The sequence below is a fragment of the Uranotaenia lowii genome, chromosome 3 (genome assembly GCF_029784155.1).
Source record: "Uranotaenia lowii strain MFRU-FL chromosome 3, ASM2978415v1, whole genome shotgun sequence".
In the NCBI taxonomy this organism is placed as follows: Eukaryota; Metazoa; Arthropoda; class Insecta; order Diptera; family Culicidae; genus Uranotaenia; species Uranotaenia lowii.
In genome coordinates this window covers 300,747,742-300,775,093 of record NC_073693.1, presented here as the reverse complement: position 1 = coordinate 300,775,093, position 27,352 = coordinate 300,747,742, and the positions used below count along the sequence as shown (strand labels likewise).

Below are 27,352 nucleotides of genomic sequence, written 5' to 3'. Positions count from 1 at the left end.
AACGCCAATTGCAACGTCCAAAAAAAGTAAACTTATGCTTGATTTATCCGTTAAACAATTCAAAACAATTTATAGAACAAAGTTTTGGTGATATTCAATCATTCATATTTTAACAAGCAAAACACATAGTGGTGCTATTCTTATTTCGCTCACTGTAGCTCGATGTACTTTATGGCTATCAAACATCAATATCGATCACCAAAATTTGCTCAGCAAAACCCAAACCTCAATAATTCAGATGGAAATCTTTTCGATCCGTGTATGTATAGTGTACACTGTTGCTTCTTGCTACGTGCAGCCATCAACTTCATTGTTGGTTTAATTCAGATGCTGATGAGGACGATGGAATATACACTGTATCAAAAAATTGTCCGTACAGCATGTACCTTGAAATCCAAACAATCAAAAAGTGCACTTTTTCAGTCAATAAAAATACTACAATTACATCATTCGCTGTAGAAACTAGTCCTTTTTGTAGATCAGAATTAAAAATGTTTATGAATTAAACCTTAAAAATAATCAAATTCATTTTGTATAGAAAGTCCCAAAAACGACGTCAAAAAATTGTCCGTACACTGAGGCCTTTGTGAAATATTAGTCAAGTAAACAGCTATATGTCAGCCTGTCAAACGCAAAAATGTGAGTTGAATCTCAGCAAAGACAATTTCCAGTGGTCTGAGCATGGGCTTGTGATATAGCTCAGTTGGCAAGTCTGTTGTCTCCTGAGCCGATGTCCGCGAGTTCGAGCCCAAGAGTAAACATCGAACACAGTTGTACCGGATGAGTTTTTCAATAACGATCCGCCAACTGCAACGTTGATAAAGTCGCGAATGCCATAAAAATGGTAAAACGACTATAATCGAAACAAAAAATAAGTGGTCTGAGCGATAAATTCGGTAAAATTAGCTTTATCTAGCATAAATCAGTAGATTTTCGTGTTTCCGGATGTCAACGGGAATTTTTTTGTGAGAAGCAGACATTTTCCTGTTAATTAAATCAACAAAAATTAACAAGAAAATGTCTGCTCCTCACAAAAAATACCCGTTGACATCCGGAAACTGATTGCTGACCTGAAGAATGACGGTAAAAGCTTGTCCGAAATTGCAGGTATAGTAAAACGGCCACGATCGTCGGTTCCGTATGTCCTTCAGAACTTTAAGAAGACTAACTCCCTGGAGACCACTCCATGAAGAGGCCGCAAACTGAAGCTTACGGATCGTCACCATCGCATCATTGTCAGGAAAATCAGTCAGAATCCTAAAATCAGTGCCCCGAAACTAGCAGTCAGCCTGAAGAATTTTGAAAACATACAGGTTAATCCTCAAAGGATACGGAACATACTTCATGAGAAAAAATACCGAGGTCGTGTTGTTCTGAAGAAGCTGTTTATATCTGCTAAAAATAAGAAAAAGTGGCTGGAATACGCTCAAAAGTATGTCCTGGAACCGGAAGAGTTCTGGCAGAACGTCATATTTACTGACGAAAGCTAATTAAATATTCTTGGGTCTGACGGACCTGTAAAAGTATAGCGTAATCCAAATATTGAATTGGATCCGAAAAATTTGTGTCCGACAGTTACGCACGGTGGTGGCCATGTAATGGTATGGTATGCTTTCAGCGCAAATGGCACCAGAAACTTGACATTCATTTACGGAGAAAAATAAATAGATATATCAGTCATATTACGATAAATATGATTGTTTGGTTCTGACCCGAAAATACGATCAAACCAATTATCAGCTTATACGATTCATCTCCAGGGAGTTAGTCTTCTTAAAGTTCTAAAGGATATACTGAACCGACGATCATGGCCGTTTTACTATTCTATGCGTAATTCGAAGACAAGTGAATAAATAAATTTCGGACAAGCTTTTTCCGTCATTCTTCAGGTCAACAATCAGTTTCCGGATATCAACGGATTTTTTCAGATGGAAATCTTTTCGATCCGTGTATGTATCACTTATGTATATAGTGTACACTGTTGCGTCTTGCTACGTGCAGCCATCAACATCATTGTTGGTTTAATTCAGATGCTGATGAGGACGACACCAATGGAATATACTTACTTTCTGAGAGAACAGCTTATAGTTAGGATTGTAAGCACAGCGTTCAGTAAAACGCCGCTGTTCCGTTTCCGACACGTCGAACTAACCAGCACTCCTTTTCTCTCATTTTGTCCCTATCCCCGAAACACGAGTGGCATAAAAAGTGTATTTGAATATTAAGGCATACGGCAATAAAGTGGCTCCCATTAAGGCTTGAGACTGGCAGCAACAAGATAATTTTATACCGTGCTCGATCGTAAATATAAAACTAAAGCTTCCGAAGGATGGAGAAAAAGCAGCTAACGTTTAAAATATGTCGCTTATTTATTGAAGTTGACTGTGAGATTTTTTGCTTTCTGGAGCAGGGACCTTTAAAAAAAATGTAAAAATTAACTCTTTGACTGATCGTAGGGATCCTTAAAAATACATCATAACGTCACAATTTGAAGAAAAAAAATACATTTCCCTCATCTCGAGCTGGAAGGGGACCAAGCTGTGTTTAAATAAATAATATGCCAAATCTTTTGCCATCAATTTCGGGGATGAAGAATTATGACGATACGATGGCTGGCGTTTGTTTGGGGTTCATTCGAGGCTGTCAGACTGCCGGGCAGAATGTGACACAGAACACCCGCACAGTTTCGTGTGATGCAACGCCGAAAGCCTGAAAGCCGAACGAAAATTTGATGGCGGAGCTTTTTTACCCGGGAGCGCCATCATCTTCCGGGTGAAAACGTACAGGAAGCTGCGAGACGGAAGCGCTAGAGAACGGGGCAAGAAATATGATAATAGAGAGATAGGAACAGAGAGAGAGAGAAAAAAGGCGCGAATAGCGGTCGTTAGACGCAAATCCTGGCTCTGGAGTAACGTTCGATATCTGGTGTGCTCCAAACCCCGTCCGTTTCCGTTCCTTCCGGCAGGCGAATTTCAAATTTTTCAAGGGGCAAAAGTTGTTGAAAGATTCGATTCAGAAGCGTTGTCTAAAGACAACGCGTCAAATTTATTCCCAAAAGCCGGGGAAGGGAACAAACTTGAAGATGGGGGCCACATTTTAAGTCCGTAATGAAGATTAAACGGCGAAAATTTATAAAAACGATTAAATCGATGGCTCCTCGATGGAGGGAGGCTCGGTGACATATTTGCTTCGAATGAGCTTCGATCGAGTTCATTGGAAATTTGTTCGGATGGCGGACGATTAATTTAATGCATCATATTGCGGGGCTTGACAGAAATTAATCAAACTTCATCGAAATGATTAAAACTTTTTTAAGGGCCAAATTGAGTTCTGATTCTTCATATTAAGTATTGCGTTATACTGAAAATATTTAAAGTTTATTTGATTTTGTATTATTTACGAATTAAAGGAGCGTAAGGCGTTTTGAAAAATTTATAATTTTGGTTTGTTTCTGCGTACCGTATGATAAATGAACTGAAAGGAAGAAATACTATATAAACAAAAATTTGTATGTTGGAGAAAAAAGTCAACCTTTACAATAAAATAGCATGGAGCAACTAATTTTCCATATCTAATTATTATAAAACAATGTTTTACGAACAGTTTTTTTCACTGAACTAATATTAGTTTGATCAATTAAGTAATGAATTTCACCAAAATTGTTTAAATAGGTATATGCTAGCGTACTCTGTAACACTAAAGCAGTGATTTTTTTTTCTACATTTATTTACTATTTTAAGAAAGTCTTCAAGTGAATGTTCCCAGCTCCAATGAATAAGACAGAGCGTGGGAGGGACACAAATTTTGAAGTCTATCGCTCGATATTATTTATATATTCAGTGAAAATAACGTTATTAGTAGCTCCAAAAAGTTTGAGTTTGTTCTGGATTCGTTGCATAAGACGAAGTCTGAATGGACAGATATATAAAACGTGTATGTTATCTTATCAACGTTCTTCGGCGAAAAATGTCGATTAGATAGCATACAATTCATCGCGGCGATAAAACAAAAATCATATTTAAAAAGTTGTTATTTAATTGACATAAATGAAAATTTTCACAGATTTTTGAGAATTTTTTTTTTCGAATCATCACTGGGCATGGGTTTATGAAAATTTAAGATATCGGAGAATTTCAAATTTTGTATGCACATATTATTTTATAATTTATTATTATTTTAAAAAATGTAAAAATGAATCTTATCCTTCTGACAAAAGTCATTAAATAAGTATCACAAAAAACCTTCTTAAATTTTATGACGGTGACGTTTGGTCTATGGTCGTTTTCAGTAAAATCGGTTGGCATTTGAAAAACAAATTTCAAATGAAACTCAAAATAAAAAACGGGAAAAACATTTCTTACAATTATCTTTACACTGAATTTTGTAAAAATCGGTTGGAATCCAGTTGAATTACAACAGCGCAAATGAGAAAATTCACGTCACAAAATTTGATTTTTTGTAAAATTTCATATGCTCTGAGAGCTTTTTTGACCCTCCGGCTTTTACAAATCGAACATAAATTTGTTGATTTTTTAATTAATTTTATATTTTCAAATCAACAAAAACAATAAAAAATTAAATGTAAATTTAAAATTTTGGTTTTTAGTGAATGTTCAAACAATGACTATGAGGATAGACTGAGTCGATTTGGGGTCATTTTTTAATTTCTCAAATCCTGGGGTCTAATTAGCTTCGTTTTGGTTCAAAACTCAAACATGATTTTTTTTTAAATTCAAGCAACGTTTTCCTGAGTAATTTGAACTTTTAGGTTTGCATGAGAAAAATGAATATTTTGCACTGAAAAATTATCATCATTTTTCTTTCTTCTGTGGAACCAAGCCTGTTGATGGTTTTTGTACCAATTTATAAAATCTCTAAAGGATATTTTCCGCTGAACAACTTTGTCCAAGACCGTAACTTCGTATCGTATAAGATAAAAAAGTTATTTGCTGTTGAACGGTGGCATGTCATTTAACATTGACAAAATAACAAATTCAATTGATATGATTGGCTGAGTTAGCTAAAAAACAATTATATGAGATTTTTGAAGTTTTTGAGTTATCAATTGAAAGTAGAATTATAAGACAAAAAATGAAAGCATTATGCCAAAATTATAGTAAATTTTGTGTGAGCCAAATGTGCTATCATTTTGCTTGACATAAGCTGGTACACAGTAAAAATAGGAACACAAATTTCCATGCATAGTTAGCAAAGTGATGCCTAATTTTGCTAAAACTGAGACCATAACAACACCTCGTTAATTTGTATTCGGTATAAGCCGAAGTGAAAATTTAAAAAATAATAAGGCCGGAACAAATATCAATTTCTTCTTTCGTCAAACCCCCCCCCCCCCCCCCCCTCCGCCCCTCTTTGAAATTTTCAAAAAAACATGAAGGGGGAAATATACAAAGTTTGAAGTATTTTATGGAAATGATATAGTATAGTGATATAATTTTGTTGCATACAAGCTTTCGTGCAAGTTATTCCAATTCATTAGTTTTTTGCATTATTTTTTTTAACATCTCCACTCGCGGTGTTACAACTCCGAGTGACAAAAGAAGGATTTGAAATTTGTTCCGGCTAATGATATCTTGATGCCTGATGCCTTGATGCCTAGTTTTGCTATGGCCGAAATAATGCACGCATCTAAATTTGTTATATGTTTTCAGCTCGATTTCAATTTTAATATTTTTATCAACCTGATATTTTAGTGATCTCACTTATCGTCATATAGTGATCTCACTGTCGTTAACATCAAATAGCGCCATCGTTTTGCTATCGATGCTTTACATTGGTGTCGATTTGCCATCATTTTCCAGCATATTGATACATTCATGAAAATTTCGCCATCGGAAAAATTTTAACGCTATATTATGCTATTGATTTGCAGGGCCGGATTAAGCTATCGGGGGGCCCGGGGCAATTTTTCTTGGGGGGCCCCTATGATTCGAAGTTCTTTTTCGCGTGCTATCCTGAACATTTTAAACGTGTTAAAGAACTGGAGATGAGTTCAATATACTCTCTTCAAATTGCCATGTTATCTGTGTAGAAGATGGTTTCTGGTATCTTCAACTAAAAGTTCAATATAATCAATCAAGTGCAAATATCGTGGAAGAGTTTAGAAATTTCTCACAAATAAAAGCTCTGATTTGAGCTTCCAAATGAAAAATTTTATTCTCAATTTTTATTTAACATTCTTACCACCATCTGAAATTCTCTGATTAAGAATAATGACGGGATAGATATTTTGAATGTTTTCCTTTCATCATTGATCGTCTGATTTGTGCTTCATCGAGAAATTTTCACCTTGGAAAGTATCATGAAGATTTTAAACATAAAATACTAAATTAAAAAAAAAAATAAATAATTAAATTCAAATTCCATAGAAATACAGAAGAAAATAAGGAACTCAATACTTTAAATATGGTTATTTTAAAAACCACAATTCAGTGTCTTAAATCTAAATCATTATTGCAAATCAAGTTTTGATGAACGTCCGGAGTATACGTGTTCACCACATGTAGACTTCGGACCAACCAGATTTCATTGTATAGGTTAAGGTAGTGCCACCTCTATCCCGGTACTACTTCTCCTAAATAATGAAATGTTGCGGAGTAAAGTATGGTGTACGTTAATAAGTTTTCCTCGCAAAAATGCTCTTTCGCTCTTTTCAACATCTGTAAATTATCTTCTCACTTTTCTATCCATCTTCATCAATTTCATTTCTGATATTCTTTTTCCAAGAATATACATTTCACCGATATGCCGAAAAATAATTTACAAAAACTTAATTAACGGTGGTTAACTTATCTTAAAAGAGGAACGAAATATGAATTTAAAAAATAGAGATTCTAAGTTGCAATCAGAGCCAAAGCAGAAATTGCACCATATGTGTTTTTCAATTTTATATCTTTGAAACACACACAAAACGTTTTCATGGGAGTTTTATGAATATGGTTCTCATCAGATAAAAAAAATCAAAATGTTATTCTAAATGTGACAAAAGTTTAATTCGATGCCCCCCGAAGCCAAAGGGGTATAATTGAAAAAATGATCGTTTGAAAAAAACGATTCAAAATAGATATTAAATGTTAAAAAAAAAATCAGTTATCATTGAAAAAAGTCAGATAAGGAATTCAAATGAGTTAAGAACCTAAACCAAAGATCATGAGTTCCCAAAATTCAGAAAACCATGAAACTGAACTTCAGTAACTGAAGTAACAACACAGAACTTTAAAATCTCAATGAATTGAATAGAAATATTCATGTTAAAAGAATCATTCAATGATATTAGCAACTCATCTATGAGACTGTTTTAATGATAATTTGAGAATGATCATTTGGAAAATAATATGCTGAATTCAGGATATTTACTTCAGTATATAGTAAAATTTTGGTGAAATCAGTTGAAAATGTTCAAATAAAAAACTCAGTGCTGTCGGTCCAATATTTTTTATAGATTTTATTTTCAAAAATTCAAAAGCGTTAAGAGTTTATCAACCAACGAAAGTTTCAACAATAATGATTAAAAAGTGAAAAGTTTTTAATAATTCCCGGTATTAATCCGGATACTGCCCGGGTAAAATTTTGAAATGTTTATCATAGAGCTTCTCTGTTCTCTCTTAGCACTTTGAGCCAGTTTTGACGAAAATAGCTTTTAGAGCAGTTACCATTACTTGGAATGTAATAATAAACATTATAATTGTACAAGACGTTAGTTTTTATTGAAAATGAGGAGTTGTTTTTCTTTATTTTACCTGTTCTGTACAGAATATCCTGACTGAAATGTTTCGATTAAAAAAAGAAAATTTAATGTGTTCATATTCTCAAATTCTCTAATTTTTTTCCGAATTTGGTCTACATTATTTTTGTCCAGATTTTGGGTTGAAAATTTTGAAATTTAATACCAAGATTTTGATGTTCTCAGCCCGAAAAAATGCGGAAGAACTTCTTCACTGCTTCCTCTAGGGGGCCCCCTTAAATTATGTAAGGGAAACACTGTTCTAGATATTATTTCACGGGGCTCCTTTCGTTGTTATATTTAAAGTTTTCATACCGATTTTCTAGTTTTGATTTCTTTTCATAGATTTGTAGAAATTGAGCTAGTATGGATAAAGTAATGTTAAAACTTTTTTCCCTCGGGGGGCCCCACTCAGCCAGGGGGCCCAGGGCAATTGCCCCTTTTGCCCCCCCTTTAATCCGGCCTTGTTGATTTGGCATTGATTTGGTTTGGCTCATTTTGGTTTCAGTTTGCTTCCTATTTGGGCATCAATTTCTGCTCGGGTAAAGATCAACGCTAAAGCGCTTGGGGTAGAAGAAATCGAATAGGAGTTGGAAAATGTGAGCTAAGGTTTTGTTTTGTTAACAGCTTTAGACTACTTGGATAAATCTTTGCAGCTCGCCGTCGAACGCAATCTCATGTTTTCGACCCGTCCGTGTTTCGATGTGGTTAAAAGCAATGTGGTACAAACAAGGTGACGAAGAAACACGCACACTATTTATTACAGAACTCGTTATTCAAAAAGTAGAAAGGTAAACAAAGCCTACGTCACTTGCCAGGATGTTTATGTATCCTAGGCGAGAATCGTAAACAGCAGTTGGCAATGGTATTTTTTTCTAGTTTTCGCTGGTACAGCGATAATGGTTGTTTGTTCGAAAATGCAACTGACGTCACGAATTGGCATGGTTACATTGTTTACAAAAAAAAACTATTACTAACACTTAGCACGGGATTTCCATTGCCACCTGAGATGTGTATACAGGTTGGTTAAGAAGGCGATGGGTTTCTTCATCTTCTTATCAACATCGAACTAACTATTTAGAGCAAGTTCACACGTGTTATGAAAATTTGTAGAAATTTTGACACTTGAAGCACATTTTGAAAATTTTACCATGCAAAAATGTTTTCAAGACAGGATATGTAAAACTTTGACGGCGTTGTATTGCCTTGAAGAAGTGCTATCCTGTCTATTTTTTTTTTTTAAATTTAAAACTAACACATTTTTGAGATATTTAAGTTACAAGAGAATAAGCCTAAAATAATTGTTGTACAGCTTTCTTCAAAATCCATCTTTATGAAATCAAGAGCTCACAAAACTGCTGTGTATACCGAAAATTACCATGCTTTAATGGTGAAAAAGTACGAAAGCACTATCAATAATGCCCACAAAGTTCAAACCAAGTATTAGAGTGAAGAACATGATCGGAAACTACGGTTAAAAATCATCAGGAAATTCAAGGCTTAAAATAGCATTGTAAATTATGAATAAGTAAAAAAACTCGGTGTATATCTCTGAAATTTACAAAAAATTTGTCCCTAAGAGACTAGAAGTGTTGCCCAGAAATCAATCATGTAAATTAAACCTCAAAAGAAATTTTTTTACAAGTTCCAGAGCCCGTAAGCTGTGTAGCCGGTACCGAGCCAATGCGACAGATAAATGTTGATGGATGACAAAGCTTGTGAAATAAACAATGTTCCATAAGTTACGACTGTTGAATTCTGTAATTTCTCTGGTTCTGACAAGGTCCCTAGAAGAATAAAGCTTGTATTTTCTGGTTGTTTTAGGAAAAAATGCCATGATTGGGCAAAATTCTGCTCCAGAGGAAAAAAAACTTAATTTTTGGTGACGAAAACTTTGGATAACGATGTTTTCAAATGCTAAAAAGAGTAGCCTTGTTTGAAAACTGCGTAATTTACGAGCTCAACTAATCTAATATACAGTTGATTCCACCAAATTGTCTCCAGTGTCTGTCAAATAAAAAGTTTTGGTCATTACAGTAGCGGATAATGAAGAAGAAGGATACAGTCACCTAAATCACCGATTAAATTAAGTATTACTCGAGAAATCTTATCAATATCATAACCAAATAAAGGGTCCGCCGACCGATGGAAGTACCAAAAATGAAGTATAATTATTTCTTTAAAAAAACGATAAATTTTTTTTTACATATTTTCCATAAATAATCATAAGACTAGCTTCATTTCTTTCTTAGAAGGTTTTTTGATCAAACGAATGGTTTCAAGATACGTGCATTCATAACTGTCCAATTTCTAAATGAATTAAGCTTTAGACTCTAATCGCATAGCATGATTAAAGTAATTTTAAACTTAAATAATATATTCATTGAAAATATTTGGAAATCAAATATTAAAGGCAAACATTTAGCAAACGAATGACGGCTGATTTCTTAGTTTTGAATAGTGTGAATCAAAATACAATTTTTAAACAGTATCAGTATCATGTATCAAATTTGATGATTATCAGCTGTGTTTGCTTGAACTTCATTTTATTAAATAACTATATATTATTATTTTAAAAGTGTAAGTGAAATCCTAAATTTCAGTTCATACCGAACAATATCAAAAATGTCCGACTTTATTGGCAAACTTACCACATTGCACCTTTTTCCCGAATGATAATTGTATTGTTGCAACCTGAAATCACAACAACTGATAACGAAATTAATGTCAGCTACCCTTCCACAACCACACTGCTCTGCTTCCTCCCTGTCCGAGGCAATAATAATTATGAAGCCCCTGTAGGGAGAACAGAAGTTGTGTTGCATTGGTCTGTCTCGTGTGTATGTAAAGTACCGATAAAAGTTGTTCCGGAGTAACCGCCAATATCACTATTTTATGTCCAGGGATGCATTCAAATATTTTGGAGATCAAAGAACGTTTTAAAAGATTCCTTTAAAGTTAATTCTTTAAATTCAATAACTCAATAGATGAGTTATTGGATTTTTAGCGTAAGGATGGATAGACTTAAGAAAAAGCGCAAAATTATTCAGCACCTGAATTCAATCCTGTTAATATTCCTGCCAACCAGCTGGGTGAGCTAAATGAAATGATACATTGTCAGGGAGTGTTGTTGTCTGCCAGAGGCAGTCTACTGACGGGTCGAATGCGAATGACAATGAATGACACTCGACTGCTGCTGCTGAGCCAGGACATTTCCACAGGATCCATCGTTAATATTGTTGTTTGAAGCTCAGGTGAGCGCGACATTTTACGATCCCTCAGTACCAACACTGTAGAACTGAAGCCCAGGTTATGTTTTCCGAATGCCGCCAGATATATCCCTTGGAGCGTTTCCGGCTGGCCAAAGGACATCGCTAACGCGGTGATAATTGAGCGAAATTATTGGGTGATTATTCGGATGTGATTTCTGAAATCAGTTTTGCAGCTTTTGTTCTGCCTTTCACTGTGAGAAAAGTTTGAATTTGTTTCGCTATTTTTGTTGAACAGGAAAATTGACCGAGTTTATATATTTTCATAGTGAAATCAAGAATACTAGAATTAGAGCCTAGAGAATATCAAGTTCTATAGGATTTGTTTTTCAATGCCTATCTACCTAGCAATCGCAACTGAATATAGCACGACTAGCATTATTCGCCAATTAACACTCCAGCACGTTTTCAGTGTAGTGGTATAAGAACAATAAGGGCTTTTGAGTTTAAATAGTTAGATCAGACCCAAATTTTGACCAAATCAAGCGCACCGCAGTGGTCGTTTATGATAGCTCTCAATCAACATTTTTAGTACTATTGTGAGAATTTTGTAAAAAAAACTTATTCGATTCGAACCCGATTTCGCTATTCAAAAATGCTTGACATTAAATAGAACACGCCTAGGTGTGTCAGCTATGTATTTCATAGATCAGATCTAATTTCAGTCTGATTCTCGTTTAAACCCAAGAATATACCAATGATACAAATTCGCTAACGCCCAATACCTACTACAATAAGGCCAAAACCAGTGTGACAAACATTCGTCTCAATGATTGAAAGCCATCGAAAAACAAGCTCAAAGTTACGCTACATTTATACCGTATTCGTTTTCGTTCAGTTGAGACGGTGGAACTCTCTGAAAATATCCAGTGGATCCAGTGGATCGTGAATTCTGACAAGTCGATGTAAACAAATTGCATGGAAGCGAAAACAAATATCAGCTGGTGATGGGTTTTCACAGCTTGATGTTTACATTTGGCACTATCGATTTTAAGCACACCAACTATAGGCGAGGACAAAACTCGATTTATGCTCGTTTTGGCCGGGATGGTGCCACACTACCGAGTGGTGAAAACAAATACGGTATAAGGCAGTGGTTTTCAAACATTTTTCACTCACCGCCCCCCTAAGAATTTTATCGAACAAATTTGTATAGAAATACAATAAAATTAGATAATCCTGAGCAACTTCACCGCCCCCTTGTAGGTTCTCATTGCCCCCAGGGGACGGTAGGGACCACTTTGAAAATCACTGGTATAAGGCATTTCCGCACTTGTCAAACGAACAGCTGATTTCTCATGTTTACATTTTCTCGGCATATCACGGTAGGGTAAATAAAACAACAACATAACGCATGTTCAATGACCAGATAGTAAAGAAATAAAATTGCCAATGCAATTGTAGTGGTTTTTCAATCGCACCTTGGTGAGGAGAATATAAATTCTTTATTTAATTATTTGTAAATTCATAACAAGTTAAGACATGAAGGTATGTTAATGATTTTAATTAAAGAAGTTTTTAAAAGAAAGCATTGAACAGTGCTTATCATCAAACTTCAAAATGGCGACCAGCTGGTTACCCTACCACAACCTGTCTCAGGAAATACTCTATTAAGCCTAGTCCACACTAGGCAACTCGGACTGCGATTTCGGTTGCTGAGACTTTGTTTTTGTTTACATTCATGATGTCTCGTCTCAAGTCTTCCGACAGATATGGGAGACCTTCAGCAACCAAGATGTAAACATAAACAAGTCTCAGCAACCGGAATCGCAGTTCAAGTTGCCGAGTGTGGACTAGGCTTTAGGGTGCTGTTATATACTCAAGCGACAAAGCGTTGCTTTGTTTTGCTTCCCCTCACTGCTCTCTTTTACTCTCCATCCAAGGAAAAAATGCAGAACTGGCATACTGATTGCTTTGGAAAGTGCAGCAAAGTATGACAAAGCTGATACCAGGATGATTTGTAGCGCGACTCCAATATATATCCAATACGGATATTGTTTTTTCTCGGTTCGGGCTTTATGCACAATAATTCGAAGATCAATTCGAATTTGTGATGATTAACTAAATAATATCTTAATCGGTGAGAAAATTTTCATAAATTCTTATTCCAGTGAAAATAGCAAGGGGTCGTTCACATATCCCCCCTCCCTTTCTGACTAAAACCAATATATCTCTGTTGTTTCCCTACCAATTTTTACAAAATTTATTGTTTTGGAAACCTCGTAATGTAACTCAAATATGGGTTTCAGACATTATTCACACAACACTTCAGTTTTCCGTTATTCAAAGTCTAAAAAAAAAATCGAAAAAACATGCTTCGAAAAAAAAGACTGTAGATCAGCCTCAAAAAAAATTCACTTAGTGTCCAAGAAAGCTAAAGTTAGAAGCTATACACTGCACATAAGGATGATTTTTTTTGATTTTTTTTTAAGATCATGACCACATAAAATGTAAAAAAAGTGGTGTAAAAATAGTACATTGTACCGGCAAAATTGTTCAAGTCACACCAGATAAATTTTTATTATCGGAATGGAAATTTGACGTAATTTGGCACATTTTTGCAGTTCAAGATTGTCAAAAAACGAAACAAAGGTAATTTTTCAGATGTTCTTGAACTTGACTTCAAGTTTGCACTGGATTATGAGTATGAAATCTCCTTTTACCCCGAAACCAACCTCGTATTCAAACCGCGTCAATTTTTGATTTTTCGGCCACTTTTTAGAATGTTTTTTTTATCTCTCTCCTGGTGCCCGCAAAATGTTCTTTTACTTTTCTCTTAACACTACTGATCAGCTTCTGCACAGTTCCTTCCCGACCATTGCTACCACTTTAAGCCAATGTTGCTTCAATTTTTCAACACTGTCCGCTGATTTCATGTATTTCCTCAGATTTGCCTTCATGGAAGCCCAACAAGTTTCGATTGGACGAATCTCTGGACAGTTTGGTGGGTTCATGTGACAATTGGTTCGGAAAACATGTGACCTTGTTGACTTTATACTACTTTCATGCATCCTTAGCGCAAGGGCACGAAGCGACATCATCCCAAACGATTGTAGGATTGTTATGCTATTTGATTATGGGTAGCAACCTTTTTTATAAAGGTTAAAGTATAAAATTGTGGTCCAGGCAGAGTTTTAAAGTCGAGTTTAATGTTGGTTTCATCAACCATGATAACACAATCCGATTTCTTGATCAGAAGTTTGTTGTAGAGTTTCCGAGCCCTCGGTTTCACGGATTCAGCCTGTTTGGTACTCCTTTTCGGCTGTGAAATTATGCTTCAAATCATGTTAATACAGATTTTTCTGTGTTTTCGTTAACTTTGGTCTGAAGTCCGATTCTCTGTTTGCACGCATAACGTTAGTCGATGAGGTATTTACCTAGTTTCTTAGCCACATCCTTTACTGATGCCAAAGGATGTCGTTCGTAATAATCCTTGATTTTCTTGTCCATTGTAGGATGAGCAGGGTCAGGTTTCCTACCGCGTCTTCAGGAATCTGCGAAAGTACAATGTTTTCCATACTTTCTCAACGCTGTTGGAACTGCTCCGACACTCACACCATTTTCTTTAGCTAGTTTTCTGATTGAAGGACCACTCTCAGTGCCTCATTTGTGCACAATCCGCTTTCTTCGCTTGGAAGTAAGGCCACGCATTTTCAGATTTATTTGTGAAAAATGACAAAAAATGTCAATGCTTACTTCACTATGATATCAAGGTGTGTATATATTCAGGAGGTGTTCCGAATATCGAATTCCCGATTCAGCCATTTTGGCTATGTAGGCTATACAACTATGCGGAACTCATGAAGTTTGTTTACCAACAAACCACAGAAAAGCTGAGCAAAAAATAAACAAACTCATTGAGAGCCCCGCTCACTCCTCGCCTACTTACTGTGAAAGTCGGAGAACCTAGTGTATCAAAAAACCTTGTATGATATAAACAACAGTATGTAGCCAATATTTGGTTGAACACTACACGATTTTTGAAATGACGTTTATGTTATAATGTTCATAGTCGCATAGTCGCGGCAAACAAAATATGGTGTGTAAACTAGATTTTAAACAATGAAATATTGAGATTTTTTTCTTGCGCTAGACTTTATGCACAAAAATTTCGTCAATTTCCAATTTTGCCCTACGATTTCGCTCTTTTCTCTCACCCATAGATCTGTACACCTCTTGAATGTGAAAATTTACGGTTTACAAATTTAGAATGGTCTTATAGAGAACAAAGAGGATTTTCTAATTTTTTCCCGACTTTTATTAATTCTTCTATACTAAAAAATTTGTAGGAATGAAGGTTATGAAATTGATTCAAAGGTTCAAACGAAATGTTTTGGAAATGTTTATTCTGAATTTGTTGAATAAAAATACAACATTTTTTTTATTGCATGTATTTACGTTTTGGATACCATTTCCGAGCAGAGCTTTATAATTTATGGAAAGAGAGAAATATTATCAATCACATTTAACATAGCTCAAGCAAGGTGAAAATTTTATATTGAAAACAACTAAGAGCAAGTTCACTGGTGTTTGGAAAAAGTGGTAGAAATTTTGTCACTTTTTGCACATTTTGAAAATTTTGCCATGCAAAAACATTTTCAAGATCTGTTGCCTTCTAATTTCTTAACAACACGTGTTGTAGTTTCGCATGCTGTGATACAAGAATAGCAATATTTATATCACATACGGCTGACATAGAAACAGTGTTTTAAAAAAAAATACAACGCCCAAAAATCTTGAAAACATTTTTGCATGATAAAATTTTCAAAATGTCAAAATTTCTACCACCTTTTCCCAACACCAGTGAACTTGCTCTAATAATGCATAAATCATGTTTTTTGCCTGCTTTGGCTTGTAAAAAGATTCCCGAAAACTCAGGCAAGATAAAATGATAGCTAATTTTGCTTTCCAAAAGTCGGAATGAAAAAGGTGAAGAAAACTGTGTTTGTGCTCGTTTTTTTTCAATTGTTCAAAACGATTCCCAGAAAAATTGCAAACAAATAAACTTATCAGTGGTCGCTAACGGAAACATAATATAAAATATACGTATGTATTACGTTGTTAACTGGTGAAAAAATGTAAAAAAATCAGAACTTACAACACTAGGTGAAAAAAAAAGAATTATGAAAACTGTTGACAGCTAAAATAATTTGCATACGATTCTTTTTATTCAAGAAAATCACAATATATCAATCTAAACATTTTTTCAAGGTACATATCTATAACTTTAGTATCTAATGCATCAAATGTCATAAATTTTCGCATTTAGTTTGAAAATCGTACTCAAATCTCTAATATCCCCTTTCAAATCTCCTATCGTTGCAGCGATTCATCGATATCGACCCGGGTGGACATGCTGACGCCCGCGATCGAAGTCTACAAACCGCCCCTCTGACACAAGGACGACACCCTGGAGAGCAACCTGGGCAACCCGTCGACGAGCAGCGATCTATGACGAGATGACTGGCTGCCTTCCTGGCTGATGCCATTACCATCACCATCACCATTCTCGTCTTGCTCGCCGGCGGAAGCTGTGTCGGTTCAGGTGTTGCCGGTAATGCTGCGGTGTGGTTTCGGATGTTGCTGTTGGTGAATTGTGCGTGGGCCGGATGCCGGATTCCATCTGAACCCCCACAATAATCACACCACCACGTTGGTGAAGTTTCAGTGTTTCAGTGTGTGCAGTTATCCTTTTGAGGGGATATCAACCGGATGTGCTTAGAGTTCTACAAATGACCTGTGGACCCGATAAAGAGGCCAACGTCGTCGGCCGGAACAATATCGTCGTGCAGACACATACGGTGTTCATGTTAGTGCCGTTCGGACGGAAATGGCGGCAACGCGTGGTCGAGCCTTTTTTGGGAATGACGGCATGGCGTAAGACTTCCGGAGGTCAAGCCGAAAAATGAACTAGGTCGTCGTGCGAAAATGGGAATGTTTATGTATATTAGGGTGGCCCCTAGCTATAGAAATGTTTTTAAAAGATAAATTTTTACAGATCTCAACACCAAGGTTGCCGAAATCACAGAAAAATCTATAATTTCACAGAATTTTGAGCCACAGAATCTGTGTCACAGAACACAGAATTTTTGAAATATTCACATATTTTACAGAATTTTAAAATTTTGGACGTTTTTTTCAAAATTAAAATTTTTATGTCTATATAAATTTTGGATATTTATGTTTCAATTGGAAAAAGTATGATAAAATTGGTAATGTGAATTGATTTTTTCCTAGATAAAATGTCAAAAAGACGCAATTTGACATGACTTTTGAATGAAATTAATGGAAAAAGCATCACAGAAAACCGTCACAGAATTTCAGGTTCAAATCTCAGAATTCTAGATTTTTTTTGGTGAAAAACACAGAATCTTTTTTGGCAATCTTGATTGTGAGTAGTGAAATTTTGGTGTTGGAAAACCTCCAAATAGCAAAGTGCCACCATATTGAACATTCGTTATTTTTAAGGCCTTTTTTGTATCCGGAAACAGAACAGCAGCGCCAAGATGAGACACCGTATCGAGGTTAGGAATTTGTACACACACTTTCAGTAGGACACATACACACACCAAATGCTTTGCTCTGAGTAATAGGAGAAAATTGTTGTTACCCGAGAAAAAAAACAGAAGTCGAAAAGGTGAGATTGTTGTCACCGCGCTGAGTCAAAACTGGAAACGAGAAAACGCGCTTTAGCTTTAGATGTGGGTGGGTGGGTGTCTGGTGAAAAGTGGAAAGGTGTTCAGGTGTCTCATCGCCGGACGATGAGCGCCGCCACGTGATTTGTTATGAATGGAGAAGGTTGGCCAAGGAGACTGAATGGGCGTGTGCTTGTGTGTCTGTGGGTGGGTAGCTTCGTCTCTATGTGCTGCTATTATGATGTTGATGACGATTGTATGATGCTGCTGGTTTGACTTCCTGGCCATTCGGCCAGGGTCGCCGGGGTTGACTTTCCTTGTTCGAGTTATTTTCGAGGGAGGGAGATGGTGAGATGTAGTTTTCGGGACAATAGCAACGACGACGATTCATTCAAATCCTTAACAATAGGGGCTGGTCGTCTACGGACCAAACACACAAAAAAAAGAACACGTCTGGTTCGGGCTTCCGGTTGAATCAAATGAATAAATGAGAAAGAAAGAGAAGAAAAAACCAAGAAACATTTGTTGCCATTCAAGGTGTCAATCAAAAAGGAACCTGCAGCCGTTTTGAATGAATGAGCTTATCAATTAGTGACACACAGTTGTCGTCGCCAATGGCAAACTGTGGTGCTAGCATACGGTAGGTGTTGATAATCAACGAATGATGAAGCTGAAAATTCTTGGAAAAAAGTTCGTTGGTATTCTTTTCAACACACAAAATAAAGCAATTTGATCAATTTTGAATGATAGACTATTCGAAATTAATAAAACATATGAATTCTTGTGATTTATATGCCCAAATCCCATCAAACATTTTCATCTGCAAAGAAAATTTTAAATTAACAAAATAAGTTGTCCTCAAATGAAAATCATTTACTCATTCCAGTAACACATTGTACAGTATGCCCCATATAAAAATGTGAAAATCGGGCATCAAGGTTCAAAACTATTATTCTTGATATAATGGTTAAGAAATAAAACTCGATATGTCCACTTTCGTTTTCAACTACTCACTCCAGGTGAGATCTGACTCGGGAGTATACCTTCTCAATATAAGCCTCTTTAAGGGTGCTTAATCGGAATAGCGCACGGCACCCTTTCAAATAAACGAATTTCAAATCAAAATCAATATAAGCCTCTGACATTGAAGCCTACGCCTCAGAGATCGAAACCTACAGAGAATCGAAACTTGGTTGAAAGGATCGATAGGCCTTTGCTTGAACATACGCCCATATGAAATAGTCGAGAGCAGTGTCCCAATTTTCAGTTTCAATTTTCGAAAAGCTGTCAAATGAAAGTAAAAAACTTTTGACTGTAAATTCATCTCAGTGAAGTTCATTCGAAACTGGCTGGTGTTTCCGATGAATATAAAAAGGTTGGCTTTCAACAAAAATTGTACAATTGTTCATTTTCATTTGAAATTTAGTTTTTCATTTTCACACGAAAATGAGATTTTTTTTTTATTTTATACATGTTTCATATTGAAAAAGCATCTTAATTTTTTTCCCTAATCTTATTAACAATGAAAGGACCTAAAAGAAATAAAATAGTGAAACTAATATTTTTTGGTTTTCCTTTTTGAAATTTTATCAGAAGTTTGGACTCATATCTATTTCAATAACTTTTCATGTGGTTTAACTAATATTTTAATTTCTAAATAAACCACTTTTCATCAGTTCATTAATATTGGTAATGTAAGCTTTAATAAAAATGCTTATTAGGACACATGCTTACATAAACATCAAAACCAAAAAACCGCGCAATTTTGATTCTCAGACAAGGTTTTTAAAACTCAGTAAGCATTGGAAAATTGGATTTCATAAAAGTCAAATTTCAGTAAGTTAAAGAACAAACAACTGAAAATTTTCAATTCACTTCGAAAATCACTCAAAACGGTTTCGTATGAAAAAAGTTTGTTTTCATTTGACAGTACTACAGGTAGCATTGACAATCCAGAGTGCTGTCGGTTTTCTTGAAATGAATGAACACTGAAAGACTTTCATTGTAGTATGAAAGTCCAAAGTTTTCTTTCGACAGGCTGTAAAGCTTTTAGAGACTGAGCTTCTATAAGCATCAAGTTTCATTTGATTGAATGAAAAATGGTGACCCTGTTCAAGAGAGTTTGAATCCGTACTGTTCGACGGCCAAAGATCCTTCGTCCATAAATTCGTATTTTCCTTCAGCCATGTTTGAGTCCGTTTTGAGGTATGACATGGACTCCATATTCTTGGTACACAACATTCTCGACTTCACTTACTGGATTCCACTTCACGTTTGTCTTGACCAATTTCTCCACTTCAAAAGTGAGTGCAGGCTAAGGATTTTTAATACACTAGGTTCTCCAACTTTCACAGTAAGTAGGCGAGGAGTTAGCGGGGCTCTCAATGAGTTTGTTTATTTTTTGCTCAGCTTTTCTGTGGTTTGTTAGTAAACAAACTTCATGAGTTCCGCATAGTTGTATAGCCTACATAGCCAAAATGGCTGAATCGGGAATTCGATATTCGGTAACACCTCCTGTATATATACACACCTTGGTGCAGGCCAATTTAGCTCCCGCTCCACTCGTCAAAGACGTCCTACATCACTCTGGTGGTCTCACTCGGTGCCGCTAGGTTATAAACTCCCATTGAGAAAACCTCTTACTATTATGATTTCAAGAACATGGATTCCGAGGCTATATTGCGCGTTCTGGAATCCATCGAATGGGAAGTCGAGCTCGATCTTTATGATCCCAACGCAGCTGCAGAGACATTTATGAATATCCTTAATTACACCATCGATCACCATGTGCCGAAACGTAGCGTAGGTGCTTATCTGCGGGCTCCGTGGGTCACTAAAGAACTGCGGCAACTGAAGACAGCTAAAAAACGTGCCCTTCGTAACTATAACAAGCACAAGTCGCTCTACGCTCAGAACGAATATCGCAAACTGAACTCGACTTATAAAAAGACCAGTAAGCTCTGCTACCAGAATTATCTTAATCGGCTCCAGCAAAACTTCAAGACCAGTCCGAAAAAATTTTGGAAGCACGTAAAAAATCAGCGGAAAGCAACAGGGCTCCCGTCCCACATGTTTCTGGACAACAACACAGCTGCTTCCGACCCCGAAATTTGTGAGCTCTTCGCCGGGAAATTCTCAAGCGTTTTTACCACCGAGGGCATTTCTTCGGAGCAACTAGCCAGGGCTGTCCGGAATATTTTATCTCTAGGTTCATCTTTGAATGGATTCCTAATTGAAGATGCAGCCATCTTGAGAGCAACAGCAAAGTTGAAAAATTCTACCCTTTTTTGAAGCGCTGAACTTTTGCTGACTCCCATCAAATATATTTTTCAATCATCGCTGGACAACGCAATTTTTCCCTCACTGTGGAAGGAAGCTCATATGTTTCCTGTCCATAAAAAAGGGGACAAGAGAGATGTTAGCAACTGCCGTGGATATCCCACTATGCTCTATGCGCGATATCCAAACTCTTTGAACTGGTCGTTATGGATCCTGTTTTCTCGTTTTGCAAGCCTCACATTTCCAACGACCAGCATGGATTCATGCCTAATCGATGCACAACTACCAACTTACTGAGCTTCACATCTTTCGTTCAAGACTGCTTTGCCAGGAAGACCCAAACTGACGGCATTTACACTGATCTCTCAGCTGAGTTCGACAAGGTGAACCATGATATTGCAATCGCAAAGCTCGGACGCTTAGGATTCTGTGGATCTCTACTGGATTGGTTCCGGAGTTATCTAACGGAACGGAAATTATCCGTTCGAACAGGCGAATCCTTTTCCAGGCAATTCCCTGCCCCCTCAGGAGTACCCCAAGGAAGCCGTTTAGGACCGATAATTTTCGTAATCTACTTCAATGACGCACTCTCGCTCCTTGAAGGCACAAAACTTGCTCATGCTGATGACCTCAAACTTTTTCACGCCATAAACAACCAAGACGATATCGACTTTTTACAGCAGCAATTTTCCGTATTTGCTCACTGACATTAACTGCCTGCCGTTGAACTGCAGCAAATGCTCGGGTTAATCATTTTCCCGTACGCGGCACACTCTTCGTGCGGAGTACACCCTTGGAAGCGGAACCATCACTCGAGTGGAACACATCAACGATCTAGGAGTTATCCTCGATCAACAGCTGGAGTACAAGACTCACACGAACTATGTTGTTGACAAAGCTTCTAGAAACCTTGGATTCCTGTTTCGCATGGCCAAAGACTTCAAAGACGTGTACTGCCTTAAGAGTCTTTATTGCTGCATAGTTCGTTCCATTCTCGAGTACGCATCAGCTGTCTGGTGCCCCGTCTATCAGAACGGAGCTGAACGAATCGAGGCTATCCAGCGGCGCTTCCTGCGGTATGCCCTACGTCACTTGAATTGGCACGATTCGTTTCGTCTGCCAAGCTACGAAAATCGTTGCCGTCTCATAGACTTGGACACGCTTCAAGTTCGTAAGAACGCTACTCGAGCTCTGGTTGTGGCTGATCTGCTGACATCGAGAAGAGACTCTCCCACGCTGCTGGAGGCTGTCCCTCTCAGTGTACGACCCCGAGGATTAAGAAATCAGCATTTGCAGCTCTACGTTCTCATTCGTCTGAACAACTATGGGGCCAACAGCGCTTTTGTCGGAATCTTAAAAACTTTTAATCGTTTTTCTGCGCATTTCGACTTTGACGTTTCGAGAAATGTGTTCCGAAGGAAAATATTATACGTGTCCAGAACTGTGTCGAGTGGATTTTAATTTTGATAAGTATTTAGGATTAAGTTATCATTTGGATCAACATGTGATCCGTTGATTTTTTATACAAATAAACAAATACCCGTGGCCTTCTCGCTAACTTTCAGCTACTCAGTTCAGAGTGACGGTTACTCAGTTGTCGCCAAAACCGCACCTACTCAGTTCTGACTAAACGGCTTTTACTCAGAAATGACTAACAGCCCTTTTCGCGACAACTGAGTCTTGGTTACTCAGAATGCGCGAATAATTCTGAAGCGGTTTTTGGCCGCTTTTTCATGCTAGAATAGTTAAAACCTGTATTATTATTCACACTTATGATGGATTTGTTGATTTGATAAATAACAAAAGTAAAAATAATGTCCATACACCTTTATTTTAAAGAAAAATCCACAAACTCGTTGAAATTTTTTTTTCACCCGTCGGGTTTCGTCTCTCGGGCCGGGACCCAGTATGCCGTACCAGATTCAGCTTTGGCAAATTTATTTGGACCGTCATCATTTCGTCTCAGAACCCTGTAATATAAATAAAATCGGATTAATACCTAGAAATTACCTTTAAAATGAATATTCACCATGTAAATTTTCTAGTTTTGCCGCAAAACAAACCAAGTCTGACCACCTCGCACAAACTGATCAACATTTACTCAGTTGTCGCCTTCAAGCACTCGAGTTCTCTGAGTGTCGAATTTTCTGACATCTGAGTAATTTTTCCGCTGATATCTGAGTTCATTAAGATCAGCCGTCGGCTGCTTCATACACGTGGCGACGTCTGAGTAAAAGGTAGGCGGGCTCTGGGTATTTCAAATTTAGAGAGTTCTACTTCCTGGCTTTCGTGAACATTGTCCATCAAGTGAAGAAGGTTTTACGCGGTAAACAGTCGCTAGATGGCATGATAAAATATTTAAAAAAAATAGACGAAATTTGGCGTTTTTTCCTGGGTTTACATTTTCACGTACTGACAAAATTTTTCGTGCAGCATCTAGCTCCAAAGGATGCCAAAGTGGAAGGCAATGGTAAAAGTGGCTACAACGCTGCGTGCGTTTGGTCAGGAGGTCCGGGTACCCGGCCAAATAGTGAAAATGACTCAGCCGAACATGGATAGGAGATAATGAGATACTTGATTCCTATTGATACGTACGGTTTCGGATGCATGAAGTAGAACCGTTTTTACGGATCGGGCCGATCCATTAGCGGAACATATTATTTCACCACCACGAAACCAAACTACATTGATTTGGTTCCTCTTGCTATACCCAGTCGCAACCGGGAACAATATTAACGCGCCAGCACTAAATTTTACTTCGAAAGTCCGGACTTCCGACTTCCGAAGACTTCCGACAAAGAAAAATTAAGTACTAGAAAGTCAGAAGTCTGTGTTTTGTTGCCAGTTCACCAGCGACGTTTCCAAAAATTTTATTTGAATTTACAATAAATCAATGATTGCTGATGGCAGGTGATGATGATAAACGCGGTACAAATGTTTACATTATTACACGGTTAAGCAAGACTACTCAAATTGGGTTCGTGGTAACATAAAAGTGTTGCCAGATATTCTGGGTAAGAGTATCAAAGTACTCATTCAGAAATGAGTACTTTCCCGGTTAGGGAAGATGATAAGTGGAGAGTGAAACAACAGCTGTTGCAGCTGCTTTTGGGAAATTTGTATGCTAAGAAAAAAATTAATCCAAATGACATGTTTATTTTTGTTTATTGAAATGTTAAAAAGCTTTAAAAACAGTTTGTATACACTTAATTTAACATGAATGTTGATCCACTACGATTCGGATCTTCAAATGTTTTCTTGGATTCGTCTTGTCAATCCGGAATTATTCAGTGCTGAAAAAAGAAACAATATGAATTAATATAATTTCTGGAAGGAAAGAATATAAATTTTCAACGAAGTTCTTACAATTTTTTCATTGTTCAATTTTACTGGACAAAAAACAACGCTTTGAATTCTAAAACTTCTAAAACTACTCCCTCTGGTGGGAATCAAGCTTTTTGAAATAAGTGGTAATATCGATTCGACAAAAAGGCTCGTTATTTGGCAGATCGTATACGTATATCGTATACGTATACGTATATCTATATAGAGGTTATCAATAATGGGCAGAGGTGCCAGGTGTCCTGATTTATCAGGATTTGTCCTGATTTTTGAGAAACCGTCCTGATTTTTCAAAAACTCTCGAGTTTTCCTGATTTTTGAAAATTTGTCTCTAAAATGTCCTGTTTTGTCCTGATTTTCATAAAAACTTCTTAAATATGGTCGAATTTGTAGTTAAACTATGAGAAAATCGAATTCATTGGTAATAAAATAGTAAAACCCATTCAACAGGTGATAATCTTCGGTTCAGATGATATTTAAATTGTGAATTGCGATATGAACTGCCGACCAGCTGGTAAGCTGCGTACGTTGCATATTACAAGACGTTTACAGCACCTGTATTGCGCCTTTATTTATGCAATCTAAGCAGAAATCCATGTTGTTTTCATGAATCAAGAGGTGTCCTGAAAAATCCTGATTTTTAACTTCACGTTGTCCTGATTTTTGACGACACCACCTGGCACCCCTGATAACGGGTCAATTTTACGCCTTTAAGGGGTAGCCAAAAGATAGCGTGTGTACTATACTGCATTGCACATTGTTTACGTCAATTGACAGATGAAGGTTAGAGCTGCACTCACAAAAAATACCCTCAATAATCGCCAAAAACAACCCAAAACAGAAAGCTGAAAATGATCATACTGTTATACATCCGTTGCTCAAAAAAATAATGTTAAAAATTATGTATTCAACGCAGGTTTCAGTGGTGGAATAGAGTTAATCTTTATTCAGTTTTGTTCGTCTAGTCACTATATTACATAAGCGATAGCCGTTAACATTGTTACACTGAAGTAATATCCTCACTTATTAGTGTTCTCAATTATGTGTGATATTCTAAGCTGACGACTCACAATATCAGAGTTGATTGAATATTTTCGCTTTATCGTGTGATGACACAAACATTTGTACTGAGTTTACAATCATCAGCTGTCATCAGTAATCATCAATTCTATCGTTCGCAATTGCGAATTACATGGAACACGTGGGAACCAAAACAAATTTTTTTTTGTTTTGTTGACTTGCTATTGTCAATATATTTTTAGGGATAAATAGGAAGAAATACCTTTGGGGCTGTTCATAAATAACGTAATGCTCATGGGGATTGAAACCTTGAATTAGACGTTAAATCATGTTCTCGGCACCTATATGCATGCCCTGTCGTGAGCACAAATGTGTATTGGTGTGCCAACACAAAACTAATAGGGATGTTTTCAGAGAGGATTTTTTAAAAAATACCTACCCAGCAAACATTTGTGTAGCTATAATCCTATGCTTTTTTTTATATACGTTCCGTATACATTGTAGAATGATCGTATGCAAGTAACAAAAGTAGCTTTTTCCTACGAAAGTGGAGGCAATATACATACATAAATTTCCCTTCTTTCTAAAGCAATGAAAACTACACCAATTAGGCGCTATCCAACACCTTATTCGTACCTATCGGAAAAATGCAACAGAGCGCATTCTTTTGCTCTCAAAGTCTTCGAATCGACATCTGGGCTAGTATTTTAATGAAACTACCCCACAGCAGGACCAATTACACATATGAACAATAGGTGTCAGTATTTTGACTGATTCTTTTAAAAGGATTTTTGACGGTCGCCATGTAAATAGGAGGGGCGCCTTTCACACCATGCACAATCTTTTTCGTTTCAAAGCTATTTATGTACTAAACGCTGTACTGAATCTCAAAAGCTTTGATACCTGGAAGGTTTGTATGATTTGTTGATTTTGATAAAAGAGAAAGCAAATAATGATGAATTATCAAGATAATTCGAGTCCGACGTTTCAAACGATAATTTAGCATGTCTTTCTGTTGTCAAACATCGAAAAATAGGGTAATTTTTTTCAAACAATTCTATTGAAAATTTCGAAACGTTGGCTATTGTAGATCTTGGGATTTGTAATTGAGGCCCTCAGAATCAAAGGGAGAAAAGTGGCGAAATGCTTGATTAAAGAAATTTCAATTTATTTCAATTCAATAATTAAAGCGAAAATGTGTTAATTTTTTTATAAATCTGAGTTTTGTACCAGATATAGATCAAAATAAGAAGAATCGATTGGTAACTAAACTCAAAATCGATTATTTTGGCACTTATCCCCTCTGATTCTGAGAGCCTCAATTTAGTGAGTATACGTACACTTTTATAGTAATCCCGCGAGAAAAAAAACTCGGTAACTATTTGGAATAAGCATATTTCAAAAAGTTTTCATAAACTTAAAAACCAAAACATCATTTACCTGAAATTATCAATAATTATGATCTTAACTAAGTTCGTAAGTTTATATAATGAATTAAATTTATTTTGTTAGAGGATTCGGTTTTTGTAAAGATTGATTTGAATGTTTTTAATAATTAAATGTTCCAATTAAAAACTCAACACTCTTGGCCTTTCCTTTTTTTGTTACAAGTGTTTAAATGACAGGTGATTTGAATTAGAAATTCAGTTATGTATTTCGTTTAATAAAAAAATCGAAATTTTTTGATTTTTTCTGCGATTGAAAGAAGATAATTCGAAACTTTCTAATTAAAGAGAAGTGCAATAGCATAACACTAGAAAAAAATTTCTAAGTATATGACTACAAGGCAAGTAAGCTTCATCATTCTTTCATTACAACATTTCTACTTCAGTTTTGTCTCGGATAGTAGTTGGATCGATAGATTTTTGTTTCCGGTTAATTTTTGTGTGTATAAAATTTTCTTCAATTGTTTTTCAATCCGAAACTCGTTTCCAGTCGACGCTCACGTGAGTAAAGCATTGAACTAAAAAAACCAGAAACACTAACAGAATCAAGATAATAACTTCGTCAATCAAGAGCATTACGTACATAAACTAAGCAAACCATTCAGCTTAGCCGAAATCCGA

The 27,352-nt window shown here is 36.4% G+C and overlaps 1 protein-coding gene across 6 annotated transcripts in view; it reads left to right on the top strand.

Annotated features, from left to right (window-relative positions):
* Positions 1 to 26,541, top strand: part of LOC129751236 (protein tipE) — a 154,393-nt gene extending 127,852 nt beyond the window's left edge. For all 6 annotated transcript variants that reach the window (XM_055746609.1, XM_055746610.1, XM_055746607.1 and 3 more), the window contains one exon: positions 16,336 to 26,541. In XM_055746609.1, coding sequence (XP_055602584.1) covers positions 16,336 to 16,405 — 70 coding nt within the window. In that variant the 3' untranslated portion in view covers positions 16,406 to 26,541. The remainder of the gene's footprint in view (positions 1 to 16,335) is intronic.
* Positions 26,542 to 27,352: the final 811 nt, after the last annotated feature.